The 19,445-nt window shown below is 52.7% G+C and overlaps 2 protein-coding genes across 2 annotated transcripts in view; one reads left to right on the top strand and one right to left on the bottom strand.

Moving 5' to 3' along the window:
• Positions 1–91: 91 nt before the first annotated feature.
• Positions 92–5,264, bottom strand: LOC122543660 (zinc finger protein 316-like). Its single transcript, XM_043682474.1, has 3 exons — positions 5,187–5,264; positions 2,674–2,959; positions 92–1,277 (listed from the first exon to the last, which is right to left on the bottom strand). The coding sequence occupies exons 1-3, from the start codon at positions 5,262–5,264 to the stop codon at positions 349–351; spliced, it is 1,293 nt and encodes a 430-aa protein (XP_043538409.1). The 3' UTR covers positions 92–348.
• A 5,543-nt stretch (positions 5,265–10,807) lies between these two features.
• The window catches only part of LOC122543556 (zinc finger protein 721-like), a 76,626-nt gene continuing 67,988 nt past the window's right edge, over positions 10,808–19,445 (top strand). The window contains exons 1-2 of the mRNA XM_043682376.1: positions 10,808–10,894; positions 15,487–17,081. Coding sequence (XP_043538311.1) covers positions 15,746–17,081 — 1,336 coding nt within the window. The 5' untranslated portion in view covers positions 10,808–10,894; positions 15,487–15,745. The remainder of the gene's footprint in view (positions 10,895–15,486; positions 17,082–19,445) is intronic.

Below are 19,445 nucleotides of genomic sequence, written 5' to 3'. Positions count from 1 at the left end.
GTCTGTGTGTGCATTTGTGTGCCCGTCTGTGTGTGTGCCTGTGTGTGTCTGCCTGTGTGTGTGTGTGTGTCTGTCTGTCTGTGTGTGTACGTCTGTGTGTGTCTGTCCGTGTGTGTGTGTGAGTGTCTGTGTGCCTGTCTGTGTGTGTCTGTGTTGGGGGGAGGGTAGGTAGAACAGGCGATCGGCTGCGATTCACTCCTGGATGTGGGTCACCTCAGCGGCAGAGTCCAACCCCTGCTCACGCAAGTGCAGCTGGTGGTGTCTCAGGGAGGTTGTTGGACTGGGTGAAGCCCTCGCCGCAGGCGGCGCAGTGGAACGGCCGCTCCCCGGTGTGGACCCGCCGGCGCGTCAGCAGGTTCTGCCTGCTTTTGAACCGCTTCTGGCAGACGGGGCAGCCGTGGGGCCTCTCGTCGGTGAGGACCAGTCGGTGCGTGGTGAGGCGGGAGGCGTACGGCCGCTCCCCGGTGGGCCCCCCGCCGGTGGGCCAGCAGGTCCGGCAGGTCCACCAACTCCAGCCCGCACTCGGAGCAGGCGAAGGGCCGCTCCCCGGTGTGCGTGTACCGGTGCTCGAGCAGGTCCTTCCCGCATCTTGAATCGCTTCGCGCACTGGGGACGCGGGAAGGGCCTCTCGGTGGCGTGGGCGAGCTGACGGGTCAGCAGGGGGGACGAGCAAGCGAAGCCCTTGCCGCGCACGGCGCAGGCGAACGGCCGCTCCCCGGTCAGAGCCCGCTGGTGGTTCAGCAGATCCTTCCGGCTGTTGAAGCTCTTCCCGCAGTCCGGGCACGTGAATGGCCTCTTGTTGGAGTGGACCCGCCGGTGAGCCCGGAGGGTGGAGAAAGCCTTAAACCCCTGGCCGCACTCCGGGCAGGCGAACGGCTGCTCCCCGGTGTGCACCCGCCGGTGGGTGTAGAGGCTGGACGACTGGGTGAAGCCCTTCCCGCACACGGCCGCTCCCCGGTGTGGCTGCGGCGGTGAGTCTCCAGTTCCGAGGGGGTAATTAAACCCCTTCCCGCAGTCCCCACATTTCCACGGCTTCTGCCTGGCGGGGACCTCCCCGTGCCTCTGCAGCTTTGCCGAGCGAACGAAGCTTAAGTCAATCCGCAGTTCACTGAAAGTCACCCAGTTGGGGGTGGGGGGTGGGGGGGGGAATGTGTCTTTGTCTTGAAAACAGAAAAAGCAATAGAAATCGCAGCAGGTCAGGCAGCCTCTGTGCAGAGAGAATAAGCTAACGGGTCCTAGTCTAACTGACTCTTCATTTCTCTCGTTGGTTTTCCAGCCTTATTGCTTACAGTTTTTTTTCCTCACAGAGCAGAGAACCAGAAAGTGCTGCAGAAAACTGGCAGCTCCAACAGCGTCTGTGGAGACAAAAAAAAAACCCAGCAAACATCGCGTTAACATTTCGAGTCCAGCAATCCATTGTCATTTCCAACACCCCTCGAGAGGTCCCCGGCTGGATTTTCTTAAACGCCCCAATTAGTCCAGGCTTTCCCGACTGAGGTATAAGTTCACAAGACCCTTCCCTCCTGCCAATCCACAAGAGACAGGAGGGGAAATTAGGCCATTCAGCCCATCGCGTCTACCCCGCCATTCAAACATGGCTGATAAGCTTCTCAGCCCCACTCTCCCAATTTCTAGCCATCGCCCTTGATCCCTGTAAAATCCAGAGAGTGTATGCACACAAAACCAGCAACCAGAATTAGATTCCCTACAGTGTGGAAACAGGCCCTTTGGCCCAACCAGTCCACACCGACCCTCCGAAGAGTAACCCACCCAGGCCCATTTCCCCTCTGACTAATGCGCCTAACTCTACGGGCAATTTTAGCACGTCCAATTCACCTTGACCTGCACATCTTTGGCCTGTGGGAGGAAACCGGAGCACCCGCAGGAAACCCACGCAGACACGGGGAGAATGTGCAAACTCCACACAGTCAGTCGCCCGAGGCAGAAATCGAACCTGGTACCCTGGTGCTGTGAGGCAGCAGTGCTAACCACTGTGTCACTTTTTTGAAAAAAAAATCCCTTCGGAGGGTGCGTGTGGACTCGTTGGTCCGTTTCCACACCGTAGGGAATCTAACCTAACTGGTCCATGCCGACCAGATATCCCAACCCCAATCGAGTCCCACCTGCCAGCACCCGGCCCATATCCCTCCAAACCCTTCCTATTCATACACCCATCCAAATGCCTCTTAAATGTTGCAATTGTACCAGCCTCCACCACTTCCTCTGGCAGCTCATTCCATACACGTACCACCCTCTGAGTGAAAAAGTTGCCCCTTAGTTCTCTTTTATACCTTCCCCCTCTCACCCTAAACCTATGCCCCTCTAGTTCTGGACTCCCCCCCCTCCCAGGGGAAAGACTTTGTCTATTTATCCTATCCATGCCCACCGTAATTTTGTAAACCTCTACACACGTTAAACGTCTCGAATCCAGTGGAGAAACCCAAGAAAAAGAGAGATGTAAATCCCATCTCTCTCTTGGTGCACGATGGAGATTGCAAAGAGACAAACATTTCTCTGGCTTGCAATTTTTTTTTTTGCAAACCCTTCTCTCCTGGGAAGAGGAGTTTATCAAACCCATCCCTGTCAATCCCCCTCCCCACTTTATGTTCTCTTGCAGCTCTCTGCGCCCGCAGGGACCCCCTCCCCCAGTCCCCATCCCTTCCCCAAACTCACCCAGCGACCCACCGCCAGCGCCCGCTCCGCGCATGCTCCAGACCCGGCCGGCCACTTGCGTCTGTGCGCCGCCCGCCCGCGATGAGGATAGGGGGCTTTCACCAGCGCGGGGGGCGACGGGTAAACGCACCGCCATTGATGTCGAAGGGCTGGGCGCCTCTTGATGCGTCGCTGCTGCGATGCAGTGGAGACTCCGCGCCAGCTTTGATGAAGGGTCATCTAGAACCGAAATGCTCGTTTGTTCTCTCTCTCTCTCCACGGATGCCTCCTGAGCCGCTGTAATTTCCTGTCATTTCCCGTTGACAGGAAATGGGTTTCAATGTAAGTCCTTATTTTTGTTTAAACAAACGCAATTGAACGTCTGTAATTTCCAGCATTGTTTTGTTTTCAGTGCAGACTGCAGCCAGACGTTCAATGTGCAGGTTAGGTGAATTGGCCATGCTAAATTGCCCTTAGTGTTAGGTAATAAGGGGTAAATGTAGGGGTATGGGTGGGTTGCGCTTCGGCGGGTCGGTGTGGACTTGTTGGGCCGAAGGGCCTGTTTCCACACTGTAAGTAATCTAAGTAATCTAAGGTATATTTGAAATTCCAAGCTTTTGGAATGCTGTTCCTTCACCTGATGGCGGAGCAGCGCTCCGAAAGCTTGTGATTTCAAATAAACTTGTTGGACTGTCACCTGGTGTTGTGTGACTTCTGACTATGTTAGCCTGAAACCTTGAGCAGTTTAGCCTTATACCCTCTGGCATTTTGAAGAATGAGAAGAGACCTAATTAAGATGTGGATTTTAAAAATCGCTATTGTCCCAGAGGACTGTGCTCTCACTACAGAGGGATGATTGGTACTGGTTTCATCTGAAGGCCACCTATCTCATACATTGGCAGAGGCTGAGAATGTGAGTCCCTCATTGTAACTTCAGCCGGTGTGGGGATTGAACCCATAGTGTTGATATCCCAAACTAGCCAACTGAGCAAACTGACCCGCCTGAGGCATAGATGATAGAACATAGAACATAGAAAAGTACAGCACAGAATAGGCCCTTAGGCCTACGATGTTGTGCTGAGACTTAATCCTAATGTAAAATATAGTAAATTATCCTACGCACCCCTCAACTCACTGCTATCCATGTGCATATCCAGCAGTCGCTTAAATGTCCCCAATGAATTCGCTTCCACCACCACAGCTGGCAACGCATTCGACGCATTCACAACTCTGCGTAAAGAACCTATCTCTGACGTCTCCTTTATATCTTCCACCTAATATCTTCAAACTATGACTTCTCGTACCAGTCAATCCTGTCCTGGGGAAAAGTCTCTGGCTATTGACTCTATCTATTCCTCTCATTATTTTGTTCACCTCGATCAGATCTCCTCTCTTCCTCCTTCTCTCCAGAGAGAAAAGTCCAAGCTTATTCAACACAGGCTTGCCATTTCTTCATATGGCAAGCCCTCCAGTCCAGGCAGCATCCTGGTAAACCTTCTTTGCACCTTCTCCAAAGCCTCTGTATCTTTCCTATAGTAGGGCGACCAGAACTGGACGTGTGGTCTCACCAGGGAGTTGTAGAACTGCAGCAAAACCTCATGGCTCTTAAACTCGATACCCTTGTTAATGAAAGCCAAAACACCATATGCTTTCTTAACAACCCTATCCACTTGGGTGGCAACTTTGAAGGATCTATGTACTTGCACACCCAGATCCCTCTGTTCCTCCACACTGCCAAGAATCCTGTCTTTAATCCTATATTCAGAATTCGAGTTCAACCTTCCAAAATGCATCACTTTGCATTTATCCAGGTTGAACTCCGTCTGCCATTTCTTAGCCCAGCTCTGCATCCTGTCTATGTCACGCTGCAGACTGCAGTAGCCCTCTATACTATCGATGACACCTCCAACCTTTGTGTCACTTTCCTAACCCACCCCTCAACCTCCTCATCCAAGTCATTTATAAAAACTACAAAGAGAAGAGGCCCAGGAACAGAGCCCTGCGGAATCCCACTCAACACTGTCCTCCAGGCAGAATATTTTCCATCTACAACCACACTCTGCCTTCTGTCAGCTCAGCCAATTCTGAATCCAGATAGCTCAATCTCCCTGTATCCCATACTTCCTGATTTTATGAATGAGCCTACCATGGGGAACCCTATCAAATGCCTTGCTGAAGTCCATATACACCACATCCACTGCCCTACCGACGTCGACCTGCTAAATATGATGCTAAAGGTGTTTGACAAAATAGATGTAGAAAGGATGTTTCCTTATGTGGGGCTATCTAGAACGAGAGGTCGTGGTTTTAGAATTGAGGAGGAAAAGGTTGAGGAGAAATGAGTTCTCTCAGAGAGTCAGAAATCACATTCCCAGAGTTCAGTCGTTGCCGGATATATTTAAGGAGGACGTAGACAGGTTTTTAATTAGTAATGCGTGCAAGGGCTTTGGTGAGCAGGAAGGAAACTGGAGTTGAGGTCGAGATGAGATCAGCCATAAGTTGGTACAGAAGGCTGGAGGGGCTGAGTTACATACTCGCCCTTGTTCCATGGGCACGGACTCACCAGAAGGAAGGAGGGTAGGAATGGATGGAGGATTGCGAGCTCCCCCCATTTCGCAGCAGAATCCAACCCTTACAGTCAGATGTGATCTCATAGTGCCTCAGCGGATGAGTCACTGTCCACATCCATCATGTTAAAATCGAGCTTTCCCTACGAGTGCACCAGCCTTACATCAAGTCCTTTGAACTTTCAAAGTTAGTGGTTGGGAAGCTGTGTGGACCCTTTTAAAGTCGTGATGTATCTGCACATTTTCATTCCAGAAAGGCTGTGGTACCTTGTCAGATTACAGGACTGCCAAGTACGTTGTGCACATCCTCTGCAGCCGTAGCACTGTATTCCTCACTCTGTTCTAATACCCTTATGCACTTTCGATCTGTCTGTAGTGCACACAAAACAAAACTTTTCTTTGTACCTAGGTACATGTGACAATAATAAATCAAATCAAATTTTAAAAAGGAAACCATTTTTCAGAATCGCCTTCACCCTAGTACGACTGAGTTTCCAATTCTCTTCGACAACATCATCAGAGTGCATTTATATAATACATTTACCAGAATAAAACCACCTCAGATGCTTCTCTATTAAGATTATCTATGCATATACCTCCAGGCATAATGCGGCACAGAAGAAGTTTGAGCATACATGTTATTAGCTAAAGTAAATTAGTGTCTCCGTTAAACAGTGCACCTCCTGCCTTTCTGCCCTTTTCCTGCATATTATTTACTTTGTGAATGCATCGATTGAACATGCCTCCATCACACGTCTGAGCCAATTAAACTGGGGGCAAAGCTGTTATACGCTGGTGAGGGAATCCACGACAGCCTCAGAAGCTGGGACCCAGTCTTTGCAAATTTAATTCGTTTAATCGTCAATGACATGGAACGAGTCATTCTGCTCGTTGATTCCATGACAGCTGTCTAGAGCAATCTATTCAACCCCTCGCATTGGACATTTCACCAATGGGCTGGGACTCATGAGACTGATGGTATGGAATCTGAGATAAATCTTTGAGTGCCACCATCACCACAGACCCAATACATTGAAGGCAGTGTGAGACTCACTTGCTTGTATATATATATATCCATGTATATTATGTAGTTTAAGCTAACAGACTCATTAGTACAAGGGATATGTCACTAATACATATTAAGTAGATTAAGCTAAGAAATTTGCTTCATCTTAAAGTGCATATCCCTTGTACTAATTTTGATCAGACCTTGAAAAACCTGGTAGGTATTTTCAGCCTAATATTACAGAAGAGGCTAATCACCTCCTCCGAGTGTGGGAATGGATTCACTTGGTCCTCTGACCTGCTGAGACATTGCAAGTTCACACTGGGAAGAGACCACTCACTTGCTCCAACGATGGGAAAGGATTCACTCAGTCCTTTGATCTGTGACACACGCGGGATCACACTGGGGATAGACCATTCACTTGCTCCAAGTGTGGGAAATGATTCACTCAGTCCTCTGTTCTGTTGAGACACATGCCAGTTCACACTGGGGAGAGACTGTTCACTTGCTGCGAGTGTGGAACAGGATTTGCAAAGTCTTCCGACTTGCGCACGCACACCGAGGAGGGGACCATTCACTTGCTGTGTGTGTGTGTGTGGGAAGGAATTCACTCAGTCAAACTGCCTCCACAGACACCAGCAAGTGACTGCAGGGGTTGGATCCTGCTGTCTATGGCTTTGTTTAATCGTGCCCTGCATTAAGAAGCTGACAATGTGAGATTTGTTTCTGTTAACTTTAACAACTAACAATAATTCTTTGAAATTTGCATCACAGGTAGACAGGGTGATGAAGAAGACATTTAGCACACTTGTCTTCATTGCTCAGACCTTTGAGTATTAGAGTTGGGGATGTCATGTTGAGTTCGTACAGGACGTTGGTGAGACCTCTTCTGGGGTACTGCATCCTAGTTCTGGTCTCCCTGTTATAGCAAGGATATTATTAAGCTGGAGAGGGTTCAGAAGAGATTTACCAGGATGTTGCCGGAAACATCTATGCAGCAGAGGACTGAAGATGACCCAGGGGGGAATCTACAAAGAGAGAAGTTCAACAAGTGGTTTTGAAAATTGACTTGATGTAAATTTAATAGGGGCTTTATCGATCATCATGTTTTTATAGAGTGAGAGGTAGATAATTTTTTTTTAAAGATTTACAAGGATGTTGCCAGGGTTGGAGGATTTGAGCTCTCGGGAGAGGAGGGGCTTTATCGATCATCATGTTTTTATAGAGTGAGAGGTAGATATATTTTTTTAAAGATTTACAAGGATGTTGCCAGGGTTGGAGGATTTGAGCTCTCGGGAGAGGCTGAACAGGCTGGGGCTGTTTTCACTGGAGCGCGGAGGTTGAGGGGTGACCTAATAGAGGTTTATAGAATTATGAGGGGCATGGATAGGGTAAATAGACAATGTCTTTTCCCTGGGGTGGGAGAGTCCAGAACTAGAGGGCATATGTTAAGAGTGAAAGGGGAAAAAATTTAAAAAGGATCTGAGGGGTAACTTCTTAAATGAGAGGGTGGTGTGTGTATGGAATGAGCAGCCAGAGAAAGTGGAGGAGCCTGGTTGAATTACAGCATTTAAAAGGCATCTGGATGGGTATATGAATACGAAGGGTTTGGAGGGATATGTACCAAGTATTGGCAAATGTGACTGGGGGGTCAGATCGGGACATGAGATTAGGCATACCAATTGGATGTTGGACCAAAAGGTCTGTTTCTGTGCTGTGTTAATTCTGCTAATTAAACCAAACACACAGAAAAGCTCACCTTGTCTCATAATCTGTTAAAGTATGAGTGACAATGAGTGATAGATCCTTTTTAAATTTTTCCCTCTTTCACCCTTAACATATACCTTCTAGTTCTGGACTCCCCCACCCCAGAGAAAAGACCTTGTCTGTTCACCCTATCCATGCCCCTCATGATTTTATAAACCCCTATAAGGTCACTCCTCTGCCTCTGACGCTCCAGGGAAAAAAAAATCCACAGCCTGTTCAGCCTCTCCCTATAGCTCAAACCCTGCAGTCCCAGCAAGATCCTTGTAAATCTTTTCTGCAGCCTCTCAAGTTTAACAACTTATAGTCGCCCTATAGAAAGGCGAGTTGAAATGTACGCAGTATTCTAGGAGTGGTCTCACCAACGTCCTGTACGGCTGCAACATGACCCTCCCAACTCCTGCACTCAGTGCTCTGACCAATGAAGTCAAGCAGCCAAATACCTTCTTTGCCACCCTGTGAAAGGGATTCATTCAGTGACCTGCCCCTGCTGACACACCATCGCGTTCACATGCAATTTCTGGAATTCCTGTTCATCAGATCCAGGATTGAACTTTGTTCAATAGCAACTATTCCTGTTGATGTGAAGAAACTCCAGCCTATTCAGCAGAATTGGGTATTACAGATGTGGGGAGTCTAGATTAGAGTGTGGTGCTGGAAAAGCCCAGCAGGTCGGGCAGCATCCGAGGAGCAGGAACATCGATGTTTCAGGCAGAAACCTGATGAAGGGTTTTTGCCCGAAACGTCGATTTTCCTGCTCCTCGGATGCTGCCCGACCTGCTGTGCTTTTCCGGCACCACACTCTAATCTTGACTCCAGCCTATTCATCGATGCTAATATTCAGCTTGAAGGATAAATAAATCAACTTTGTGTTAAACACAATGTAGCATGTCTTTTTTATTTAATATCGCAAACACACATTAGTTTCTTCCGAAGTGGATGTACGAGAGAGGGAGGGATGTGGGTGGTAATTTTAGGCAAGATGTTGTGGAACTTGAAAGGGCTCAGAAAAGATTTACAAGCACGTTGCCAGGGCTGGAGGGTTTGAGCTCGAGGGAGCAGGCTGGGGTTATTTTCCCTGGAGCTTTGGAATTTGAGGGGGTGACCTTATAGAAGTTTATAAAATCATGAGGGGCTTGGATAGGCTGAGTAGACAAGGTCTTTTCCCCGGGATGAGGGAGTCTAAAACTAGAGGGGCATAGGTTTAGGGTAAGAGGGAAAAGATATAAAAGAGACCTAAGGGGCAACTCTTTCACGTAGAGGGTGGTACGTGTATGGAATGAGCTGCCAGAGGAAGTGTTGGACGATGGTATAATTGCAACATTTAGAAGGCATCTGGATGGGTACGTGAATAGGAAGGGTTTAGAGGGTTATGTGCCAAATGTTGACAAAAGGGACTAGTATAATTTAGGATTTGTGGTTGGCATGGACAAGTTGGACGTGTTTCCATGTTGTACATCTCTGTGACTCTCAGATGAGAGTGCGGTCGCGACAGATTCCCGTTTCTTCATTGTTGCTGCTGTGTGAGGGACTCTCCATGCTCCACAAATTCCCATTCCCTTGTCATTCCTGCAGCGTGGATGTTTCTCCATCTCTCACGAATTTCCCATCCCTTGTCATCGCTGTCCTGTGAGACACTCATTGCCTTCGACTCATTCCCATTTCCCTGATCATTGCCGCTGTGAGGGACTCTTCCCTACTCCACTCATTCCCATTCCCTCGTCCACTCCCTCTGAATTGTGCCTTGTTTTCTAAAAGTGGCCTCACCAATGTATCTGTGCAGCAGCAACATGACGTCCAAATTTCCTTTACTCAATGCAATGACCAATGAAGGCAAGCATGCCAAATGCCTTCGTCACCACCCTGCCTTAGACTCCACCTTCAAGGAACTTGATTTCAAGTCTGTGTTTTAGTCATTCACAACGTGAGAGCATTGCTGGCTAGGCAAGCATTTATTGCCCGTCCCTAATTGTTAAGAGTCAATCACATTGCTGTGGGTCTGCAGTCACATGTGGGCCAGACCAAGTATGGATGGCAGTTTCCTTCCTTGAAGGATATTAGTGAACCCAATTGGTTTACCTTGACAGTCAATAATGGATTTACACTCACCATTAGACACGTAATGGGGGGGGGGGTTTGAACCCGGAACCCCAGAACATTACCTTGGTCTCTGAATTAACTGGAAGATAGCGAGGACTGCCGATGCTGGTGAAGTCACCGGTCTGGAAAGGTTGACTTCTGACCGCAGATGCCACGGTGGCTCAACAGTTGGCACTGCTGTCTCACAGCACCAAGGTCCCGGTTTCGGTTCTGGCCTCACGTTCTCCCACCGTGTCTGCGTGGGTTTACCTCCGGGGTGCTCCAGTTTCCTCCCACAGGGTGGATTGGGCCAGGCCGAATTGCCCGTGGTGTCAGGTGCTGTTGTCGGAGGGGAAGTGGGTTCTGGCTGCGCTGTGCTTTCGGAGGGACTGGTTGGGCCAAAGGGCCTGTTTCCACACTGCTAAACAGACCCCGCCCATCACCCAGAATGATGGGCCGAAGGGCCTGTTTCCACACTGCTAAACAGACCCCGCCCATCACCCAGAAGGCTGGGCCGAAGGGCCTGTTTCCACACTGCTAAACAGACACCTCCCATCACCCAGAATGATGGGCCGAAGGGCCTGTTTCCACACTGCTAAACAGACGCCGCCCATCACCCAGAAGGCTGGGCCGAAGGGCCTGTTTCCACACTGCTAAACAGACCCCGCCCATCACCCAGAATGCCCCGCGCGGCTGAAAGTCCTCTATCCCCCGGAGCGGGCGGGGGCGCGCGCCGCTGGGCGGGGCAGGCGCCGTGCGCATGCGCAAGGTCTGACGGGCCTCCCAGCGGTGGCGGCGTCGTCGTCGTCGGCTGTGACGCCGCTCGGTAAGACGCGGGCGGCCGGGGAGCGGGCAACAAGCGGCGGGGTTGGCGAGGAACCCCGCAGGGAGGCGCCCGGTGGCGGGTGGTGGGTGGGTGGGTGTGTGTGGGCCGCGGGCGGTTTTGAACCTCCGCCGCAACGGTCTGGCCGCGGGGCAGCGGCCGCCATCTTGTTTCGGCCTGGCGTCCACCTCGTCATCGGGCACCGGGGAAGGGGGGCGCTGTGCGCATGCGCGTCCCGCCCCGGGGGGCGGGCGTAAGGGGGCGGGGCCACCGCGCTGCCAACTACGTCACCCTCCCTCCCGCCGCGCGCTGCCATCCACGTCACCCTGAAACCCCGCCCCCGCGCGCTGCCAGCCACGTGACCCCACCTCCGCCACGTGACCCAAGGTGAGGGACAATGCAGACCCAGAGAGTCATAGAGATGTGCAGCACAGAGGCAGACCGTTCGGCCCAACTCCACCATGCTGGCCCAGCTATCCCTCAGGAGAAAGTGAGGGCTGCAGATGCTGGAGTACCAGAGTTGAAAAATGTGGTGCAGGGGGGGAAATAAAAAACACAGCCGGCCAGGCAGCACCCGAGGAGCAGGAGAGTCGACGTTTCGGGGGGGCGTAAGCCCTTCTCCAGATGTGGTGCTGGAAAAACACAGCCGGCCAGGCAGCACCCGAGGAGCAGGAGAGTCGACGTTTCGGGGGGGCGTAAGCCCTTCTTCAGATGTGGTGCTGGAAAAACACAGCCGGTCAGGCAGCATCCGAGGAGCAGGAGAGTCGACGTTTAGGGGGCGTAAGTCCTTCTTCAAGAAGGGCTTATGCCCGAAACGTCGATTCTCCTGCTCCTCGGATGCTGCCTGGCCTGCTGTGTTTTCCCAGCACCACATTTTTCAACCCCAGATATCCCTAACCTACTCTAGCACTAGGCCCATATCCCTCTGAACCCTTCCTATTCGTGAGGAGGAACTTCTTCTCTGAAGAGAGATTACTGCGTGCAGTTCTGGTCTCCTTCCTATCGGAAAGATGTTGCGAAACCTGAAAGGGTTCAGGAAAGATTTACAAGGATGCTGGAGGGTTTGAGCTACAGGGAGAGGCTGAACAGGCTGGGGCTGTTTTCCCTGGAGCGTCGGAGGCTGAGGGGTGACCTTAGAGAGGTTTACAAAGTCACGAGGGGGCACGGAGAGAGTAAATAGACAAGGTCTTTTCCCTGGGGTGGGGGAGTCCAGCACTAGAGGGGGGGTAGGTTTAGGGTGAGAGGGGAAAGATATAAAATAGACCTAAGGGGCAACGTTTCCATGCAGAGGGTGGTACGTGTATGGATCGAGCTGCCAGAGGAAGTGGTAGAGGCTGGCGCAATTACAGCATTTCATAGACGTCTGGATGGGAACGTGGGTAGGAAGGGTTTGGCGGGATATGGGCCAAGTGCTGGCAAATGGGATTAGATTAGGTTAGGGATATCTGGTTGGCATGGACGAGTTAAACCGAAGGGTCTGTTTCCGTGCTGTACGTCCCTGTGACTCTGACCCGCCAAGGCAAGCATGCCACGTCCCTTCTCCACCAAACTGTCTACCTGCTACTCTACCTTCGAGGAATGTGTTTTTATTCACTCACAGGGTGAGGGCATTGCTGGCTGGGCAAGCAACCCGACCTTGTGATTGCCATCCACCTTAAAGACCCACCCCTCGCCCAGTGCCCCCTCCACTATCAGAGTGAGGCCAGACAGACACTGAAGGAGCGACTCCTCACACATTGCCTGTGGAGCTCTCACAGCCCAATGGCCTCAACATTGACTTCACCAGCCTCAAGCTTCCCCCTCCCAACCTGTTGCTCTGTCGAGGCCCCTCCTCCTCCTCGCTTCCCTGACCTATTCTAACCTGTCCATCTACCCACTCACCTATGCGCTCCACCCTTCCCACTGACCAAACGTAATAACCTCTGACCTCCATCCACCTGTCAACATCTCACCTCCCCTTCCCCCAGCCCCGCTCCACTGTCCCTCCTTCAATTTGCTTCTGGACTCCCCAGTCCGGATGAAGGGTTTCAGCCCGAAACGTTCACTCCCCTGCTCCTCGGACGCGGTCTGACCTGCTGCGCTCTTCCAGCCTCACATCTACTGACTCTAACTTCCACCAACTGCGGTCTTTACTGTCACCCGCTCCCCCTGTGGCTGAGCAACCCTCACCTGCACATCCCCTGGACAATTTAGCACGGCCAACCCACCCTCACCTGCACATCCGCTGGACAATTTAGCACGGCCAACCCACCCTGGGCTGCATATCCCCTGGACAATTTAGCAGGGCCAACCCACCCTGGGCTGCCCCTGGACAATTTAGCAGGGCCAACCCACCCTGGGCTGCATATCCCCTGGACAATTTAGCAGGGCCAACCCACCCTGGGCTGCATATCCCCTGGACAATTTAGCAGGGCCAACCCACCCTGGGCTGCATATCCCCTGGACAATTTAGCAGGGCCAACCCACCCTGGGCTGCATATCCCCTGGACAATTTAGCAGGGCCAACCCACCCTGGGCTGCATATCCCCTGGACAATTTAGCAGGGCCAACCCACCCTGGGCTGCATATCCCCTGGACAATTTAGCAGGGCCAACCCACCCTGGGCTGCATATCCCCTGGACAATTTAGCAGGGCCAACCCACCCTGGGCTGCATATCCCCTGGACAATTTAGCAGGGCCAACCCACCCTGGGCTGCATATCCCCTGGACAATTTAGCAGGGCCAACCCACCCTGGGCTGCATATCCCCTGGACAATTTAGCACGGCCAACCCACCCTCACCTGCACATCCCCTGGACAATTTAGCACGGCTAACCCACCCTCACCTGCATATCCCCTGGACAATTTAGCAGGGCCAACCCACCCTCACCTGCACATCCCCTGGACAATTTAGCAGGGCCAACCCACCCTCACCTGCACATCCCCTGGGACGATTTAGCACGGCCAGCCCACCCTCACCTGCACATCCCTGGGACTATTTATTACGGCCAACCCACCCTCACCTGCGCACCCCCTGGATTGTGGCAGGAAACTGGAGCAGACGCAGGGATGGCGTTGCTGGGAGACCGTGCAAACTCCTGCACAGGCGCAGTCCACCAATGGTGGAGGCAAACCCTGGATCCCTGGCACCCTGAGGCAGCGATGCTCACTGCACAACCGCTGTACAATTCCCCCCCCTTCCCACCCCACAGTCCAAGGCTGGGAGCGGAGAAACAAATTGGAGGAGGGGGTAGCAGCAGTACAAAAGCAATGAGCTGCAGAAGTCGATGGTCTGAAATAAAGACAGAAATTGCTGGAGAAACTCAGCACGGAAACTGAGCTGGAAAGTTCCCTGATCAGTGAGGCAATTCGAGGGTTATGGAGGGACATCGGATCAACCTATTGAATGGCAGAACAAGCTCCTCTTCCTCATTTCTTACGTTCCTTCAGTGTCACTGGGTCAAAGTCCTGGAATTCCCTCCTTAAGGACAGCGTGGGGCGAAAGAGAGAGAAAGGGAGAAAACGGACTTGACTTTCCGAGTCCAGTGACCTTTCTTCAGAGCTCTGTTTTCTCTCCTTCTTCCAGAGCTGTTGCCAGATCTGACGGGTTTCTCCTGCAATTTCTGTTTTGGTTTCAGATTTCCAACATCCACAGCTCCTTGTTTTTACTGTCGTGAAAGCAGAACAAAAGCAGGGTTTTCTTTTGTTGACTCCTTTATTCATTCTGTGGGAGGTGGGCGGCTTGAGAAGGCTGGAGGGGGTGAGGCTGCCTTCTTGAACCGCTGCAGTCCACCTGCTGTGGGTTGCCCCCCACACTGCCCTTAAGGAGGGAATTCCGGCACTTTGTACCCGCGACGGTGAAGGAACGGCGATACGTTTCCAAGGGCAGGATGGGGAGCGGCTTGGAGGGGAACCTGAAAGGGGGGGGGTGGTGTTCCTAGACATCTACTGACCCTTGTCCTTCTAGACGGAAGTGGTCGTGGCTTTGGGGGATCTTGGGTGACTTTGCAAGAATGATACCTGGGACTTCAGGAGTTAGGTTGGCAAGGAGGGATGACAGAAATTGGGCCAGATTTACTGTGGGATTCAGAACGTCACGGGGTGATCTGATGGAACTCTACAAGACTTTGACAGGAAAGGACATAAACTATTTCCACAGAACTGAGGGCATAGCCTGAAAATTAGGGCCAGACCATCCTGTGAAGAGATGTTCTGAAGAGTCACTGGATCTGAAATCTTGACACTGTTTTATCTCCACAGATGTGGCTCGACCTGCTGAGTCTCTCTGGCAATTTCTCTTTTTGCTTCTGAAAACCAGCCCCCTCAGTTCTTGGCTTTATCCCCTGTTAAGCGTTTTGTTAAGGAAAGATATCGAGGGATGAGGCCCGAAGTCTATGACATTTGCTTCAGCCGTAATCTCATTGAACGCCAGTACAATGGGGTCCGAATGGCCTCCTACTGTTCCCGTTTCAGCCCCTGGAATGGCGGGGGAGGGTACGATGAGATGTGGATTTATAGCTATGGGGGAAACAGAGAGCGGAGGAACAGAAATTATCCCCAGCTTCTGCGTTTCTGTACCGCGTTTACAAAGCTGATCTTTGTGAACTCCTTTTGCAGGGGATCAGGCAGGGGAATTTGGCAGAGCCGCCTGTTCTAACCGCAGCGAGATCTGACGAGAGTGGACGCCAAGCGTCTGGCTCTGAACCGGCACGGGCCTCCGAACGCGCAACCAGAAACGTCCGGTGTCTGGGAAGAGGTTCCGGACGTCCCCGTGTCCGGGTGAGACCAGGAGGACTGCGCGCGCCCGGGAGAGCCGGGCGTTTCCGCGCAGCTTGAAAAGAGCAGACGAAACGCCGCGGGAAGGAGCCAGGCCCCCATGCCCCGAGCAGGCGAGGCTTCAATGGAGAGGCCGTGGAAGTGCGGGGACTGCGGGAAGGGCTTCAATTACCCGTCGCTGCTGAGGAACCACCAACGCGTCCACGGCAAACCCGCAGCCGGCGACAAGCCCTGGACGTGCGGGGACTGCGGCAAGGGGTTCAGCTACCCGTCCCTGCTGCGGAACCACCAGCGCGTCCATGCCCCGCCCCGGGAGAAGCCCTGGAAGTGCGAGGACTGCGGCAAGGTCTTCGGTCACAGCTACCGGCTGGACAACCACCGGCGGGTCCACGCCGGGCACGGAGAGAAGCCGTGGAAGTGCGGCGACTGCGGCAAGGCCTTCGAGTACCCGTCCTGGCTGGAGATTCACCGGCGGGTCCACGATGGGCCCGGGGCGGCGGACAAGCCCTGGAAGTGCGGCGACTGCGGCAAAGGCTTCAACTACCCGTGCCGGCTGGAGAGCCACCGGCGGGTCCACGCGGCGCCCGGCTCCAGGGAGAAGCGGTGGAAGTGCCAGGACTGCGGCAAGACCTTCTGCTACCCGTCGCTGCTGGAGCACCACCAGCGGGTCCACGCGGCGCCCGGCGCTCGGGAGAAACCGTGGAAGTGCCAGGACTGCGGCAAGGCCTTCTGCTACCCGTCGCTGCTGGACACCCACCGGCGGGTCCACACCGGGGAGAAGCCCTTCACCTGCTCGCTGTGTGGCAAGGGCTTCACCATGTCAACGTGCCTGCTCTCCCACCAGCGGACGCACACCGAGGAGAGGCCCTTCAGCTGCCCCGTGTGCGGCAAGTGGTTCCGGTCCTCCTCCGACCTCAACGTCCACCGCCGGGTCCACACCGGCGAGCGGCCGTTCACCTGCCTGGCGTGCGGCAAGGGCTTCTCCTGGTCGTCCAGCCTGCGCTCACACCTGCAGGCCCACGCCGAGAAGCGGCTGGCCTGCGGCCGCTGCGGCAAGAAGTTCCGGCATGCGGCCAGCCTGGCTGAGCACCAGCGGGCGCACGCCGGCGAACGGCCCTTCGCCTGCCCCGTCTGCAGCAAGGGCTTCACCGGGCCCACCAGCCTCCAGCGGCACCAGCGGATCCACACCGAGGAGCGGCCCTTCGGCTGCGCCGCCTGCGGCAAGCGGTTCCGCCAGGCCTCCGACCTGACGGCCCACCGGCGGGTCCACACCGGCGAGCGGCCCTTCGCCTGCCCGGCCTGCGGCAAACGCTTCACCAAGTCCTTCAGCCTGCTGCGGCACCGGCGGGTCCACACCGGCGAGCGGCCCTTCGCCTGCCCCGCCTGCGGTGCGGGCTTCACCCAGCTCGCCAACCTGCGGGCGCACCAGCGACACTGCAAACGCCCGATGCCGGCAGATTACCCGGCTTCCAGCAAGAAGTAGCCGTCTCCCTCCCGCTGGTGGGTAACCCCTCCACCATCGCGTTCATTATTGTCATTAAGCAGAGATTGACCTCCCCCCCTCCACCCCAAGAACTAAAAACCAAAACAGAGCACCTCACCCCATAATCTGGAAAAGGACATTGAGAAGTGGGGTAACCTGCTTTTCAGCAACTTCTAGCGATTCAATAAAATAAATCCCCGACACTTAAATAAGTTGTTACTTGTCAGTTTTAATCTAAAATCTCACGGTGAACAAATTAACTAAACGATAAACAAACCGAATAAATCTCTCTTAACTATTAACTATCTCCGAATAAAGAAAGAGTCTAATTGTGTGCTTTTCCAATAAATTCATGTTCCGCTTATATTGAAAAAAAAAATAGAAATTAATCTCTTGAAATTATGGCCAGGTTGTCTCTCTTCCGGAACATTCTGTGCCTTCCCTGTCGATTATTCTGTCAGGAAGACTAACTAGTTGTGCTGTTAGTACTGTTGTTATTGGGACGGTGCTTTCTGTAAGACGGAAAGGAGGCTGTGAGAGCCAGCGATTCTCTCTCGAGAGCTGAGGGCCATTAGCTCTGGGGATGGCAGCTGGCTCTCGGCCCTTTGTCCTTCTTTGCCCACCCTCAATGACCTATCAATATTTCTTCCAATAGGATTGGCACTGTGTTGTCAAAACCATCAGATTTAAATTGAATTGGCCTTTGGTATTGAAGTGCCTGGTTCAAATTGATTGGCTAAATTCAGGGGGCTGATGTCTGCCGCTTGGTCTGCTAACTGTCTGGCCTTTCCATTCAAATGTGCATTTGCATTTTAAATCTCCAAGCACAGGAAAAGCACATGATCTTTTATAAGGACCACGCAATGCTTCCCTCCGCCTCCGCCAGCATTTTACAAACACCAAATTCTAATTTCCTGCCCCCTCCCACTCCACAAGTATCGTACCCAACTGCGCAACAATATCACTCGCGGCTCCGCACATGCGTTTTTTTTTTAAGAAGGCCCGGTTCCCTCTGGGCGCCTGCCTGCAAATTCATGTCGCGTTCGAGGAAAAAAAACTGCGTCAGCTTGGGAAGGCCTGGGTGGGGACAGAATTCCAGGCCAGCCGCCGCTGCCTCTCCTCCGCGCTATTCTCTCGGTTGGAAGTCGACCCCGATGCGTCCGAAAGCAAAAGAGGACATTGCGACGATTCGGCCAACCCCGCGCTGCTGCGATGGCTTTCACTTGGGCCACGTCAAAAACACAGCAAATGTTTCCTTTTGAACTAACCAGCTCCCGCGGGGACCAGGGATGTGCCAGTTGGTTCAATATTCTGGCTAATCAGGAGGGAACATGTGACTGCAGTAAACCGTGACCAAGTGAAACTTCGAGACGTTTTTCCTTTTGAACTAACCAGCACCCGCGGGGACCAGGGATATGTGCCAGTTGGTTCAATATTCTGGCTAATCAGGAGGGAACATGTGACTGCAGTAAACCGTGACCAAGTGAAACTTCGAGACGTTGACAGACTCTGTGACTCTATCTCTGTACCTGTCTGTCGACTTACCTGTCACCTTCTGTTTCGTTGTAATTGAACCTGGATTAGGCCATCGAGCCTGCTCCATCAATCAATAAGATCATGGCTGATCTATCTATTGCCTCAGCTCCTCCAACCTACGTTATCCCCACAATTCTTAATTCCCCTACTGTGCAAAAACCCAGCCAACTGTGCCTTGAATATATTGAATGAAGCTGCCTCTACTGCTTCCTTGTCAGAGAATTCCATAGATTCACTGCTCCTCTGGGAAAAGCCTCCTCATCTCTGTCCTAAATCTACTCTCCCCCCCCCCCCCCCCCGCCATCTTGAGGCCATGCCCTCTCGTCCCAGTCTCACCCATGAGCAGAAAGAAAACCCGCCTGCCTCTATTTTATCTATGCCCTTGCATAATTTTATATGTTTCTATAAGATCCTCTCTCTCATTCTTCTAAATTCTAGCGAGTACGGTCCCAGGCGACTCAACCTCTCCTTTTGGGCAGCACAGTGGCACAGTGGTTAGCACTGTTGCCTCACAGCACCAGAGACCCGGGTTCAATTCCCACGTCAGGCAACTGTCTGTGTGGAGTTTGCACATTTTCCCCGTGTCTGCGTGGGTTTCCTCCGGGTGCTCCGGTCTCCTCTCACAGTCCAAAGATGTGCAGGTTCGGTGAATTGGCCAAGCTAAATTGCCCGTAGAGTTAGGTGAAGGGGTAAATGTAGGGGAATGGGTCTGGGTGGGTTGCTCTTTGGAGGGTCAGTGTGGACTCGTTGGGCCGAAGGGCCTGTTTCCACACTAAGTAAT

The sequence above is a fragment of the Chiloscyllium plagiosum genome, chromosome 44 (genome assembly GCF_004010195.1).
Source record: "Chiloscyllium plagiosum isolate BGI_BamShark_2017 chromosome 44, ASM401019v2, whole genome shotgun sequence".
NCBI classification, from domain to species: domain Eukaryota; kingdom Metazoa; phylum Chordata; class Chondrichthyes; order Orectolobiformes; family Hemiscylliidae; genus Chiloscyllium; species Chiloscyllium plagiosum.
This window is presented reverse-complemented; position numbering and strand designations above follow the sequence as displayed.

Bases quoted from the DNA above. Each gene is read 5' to 3' on its own strand.
- LOC122543660 (XM_043682474.1), bottom strand. From the start codon at position 5,264: ATGGGGGGAGCTCGCAATCCTCCATCCATTCCTACCCTCCTTCCTTCT. The intron at 2,960-5,186 runs GTATGTAACTCA...GGGAAATGACAG, and splicing joins TGCCCATGGAACAAGGGCGA to GAAATTACAGCGGCTCAGGA. The intron at 1,278-2,673 runs GTGAGTTTGGGG...GTAAGCAATAAG, and splicing joins CGCTGGCGGTGGGTCGCTGG to GCTGGAAAACCAACGAGAGA.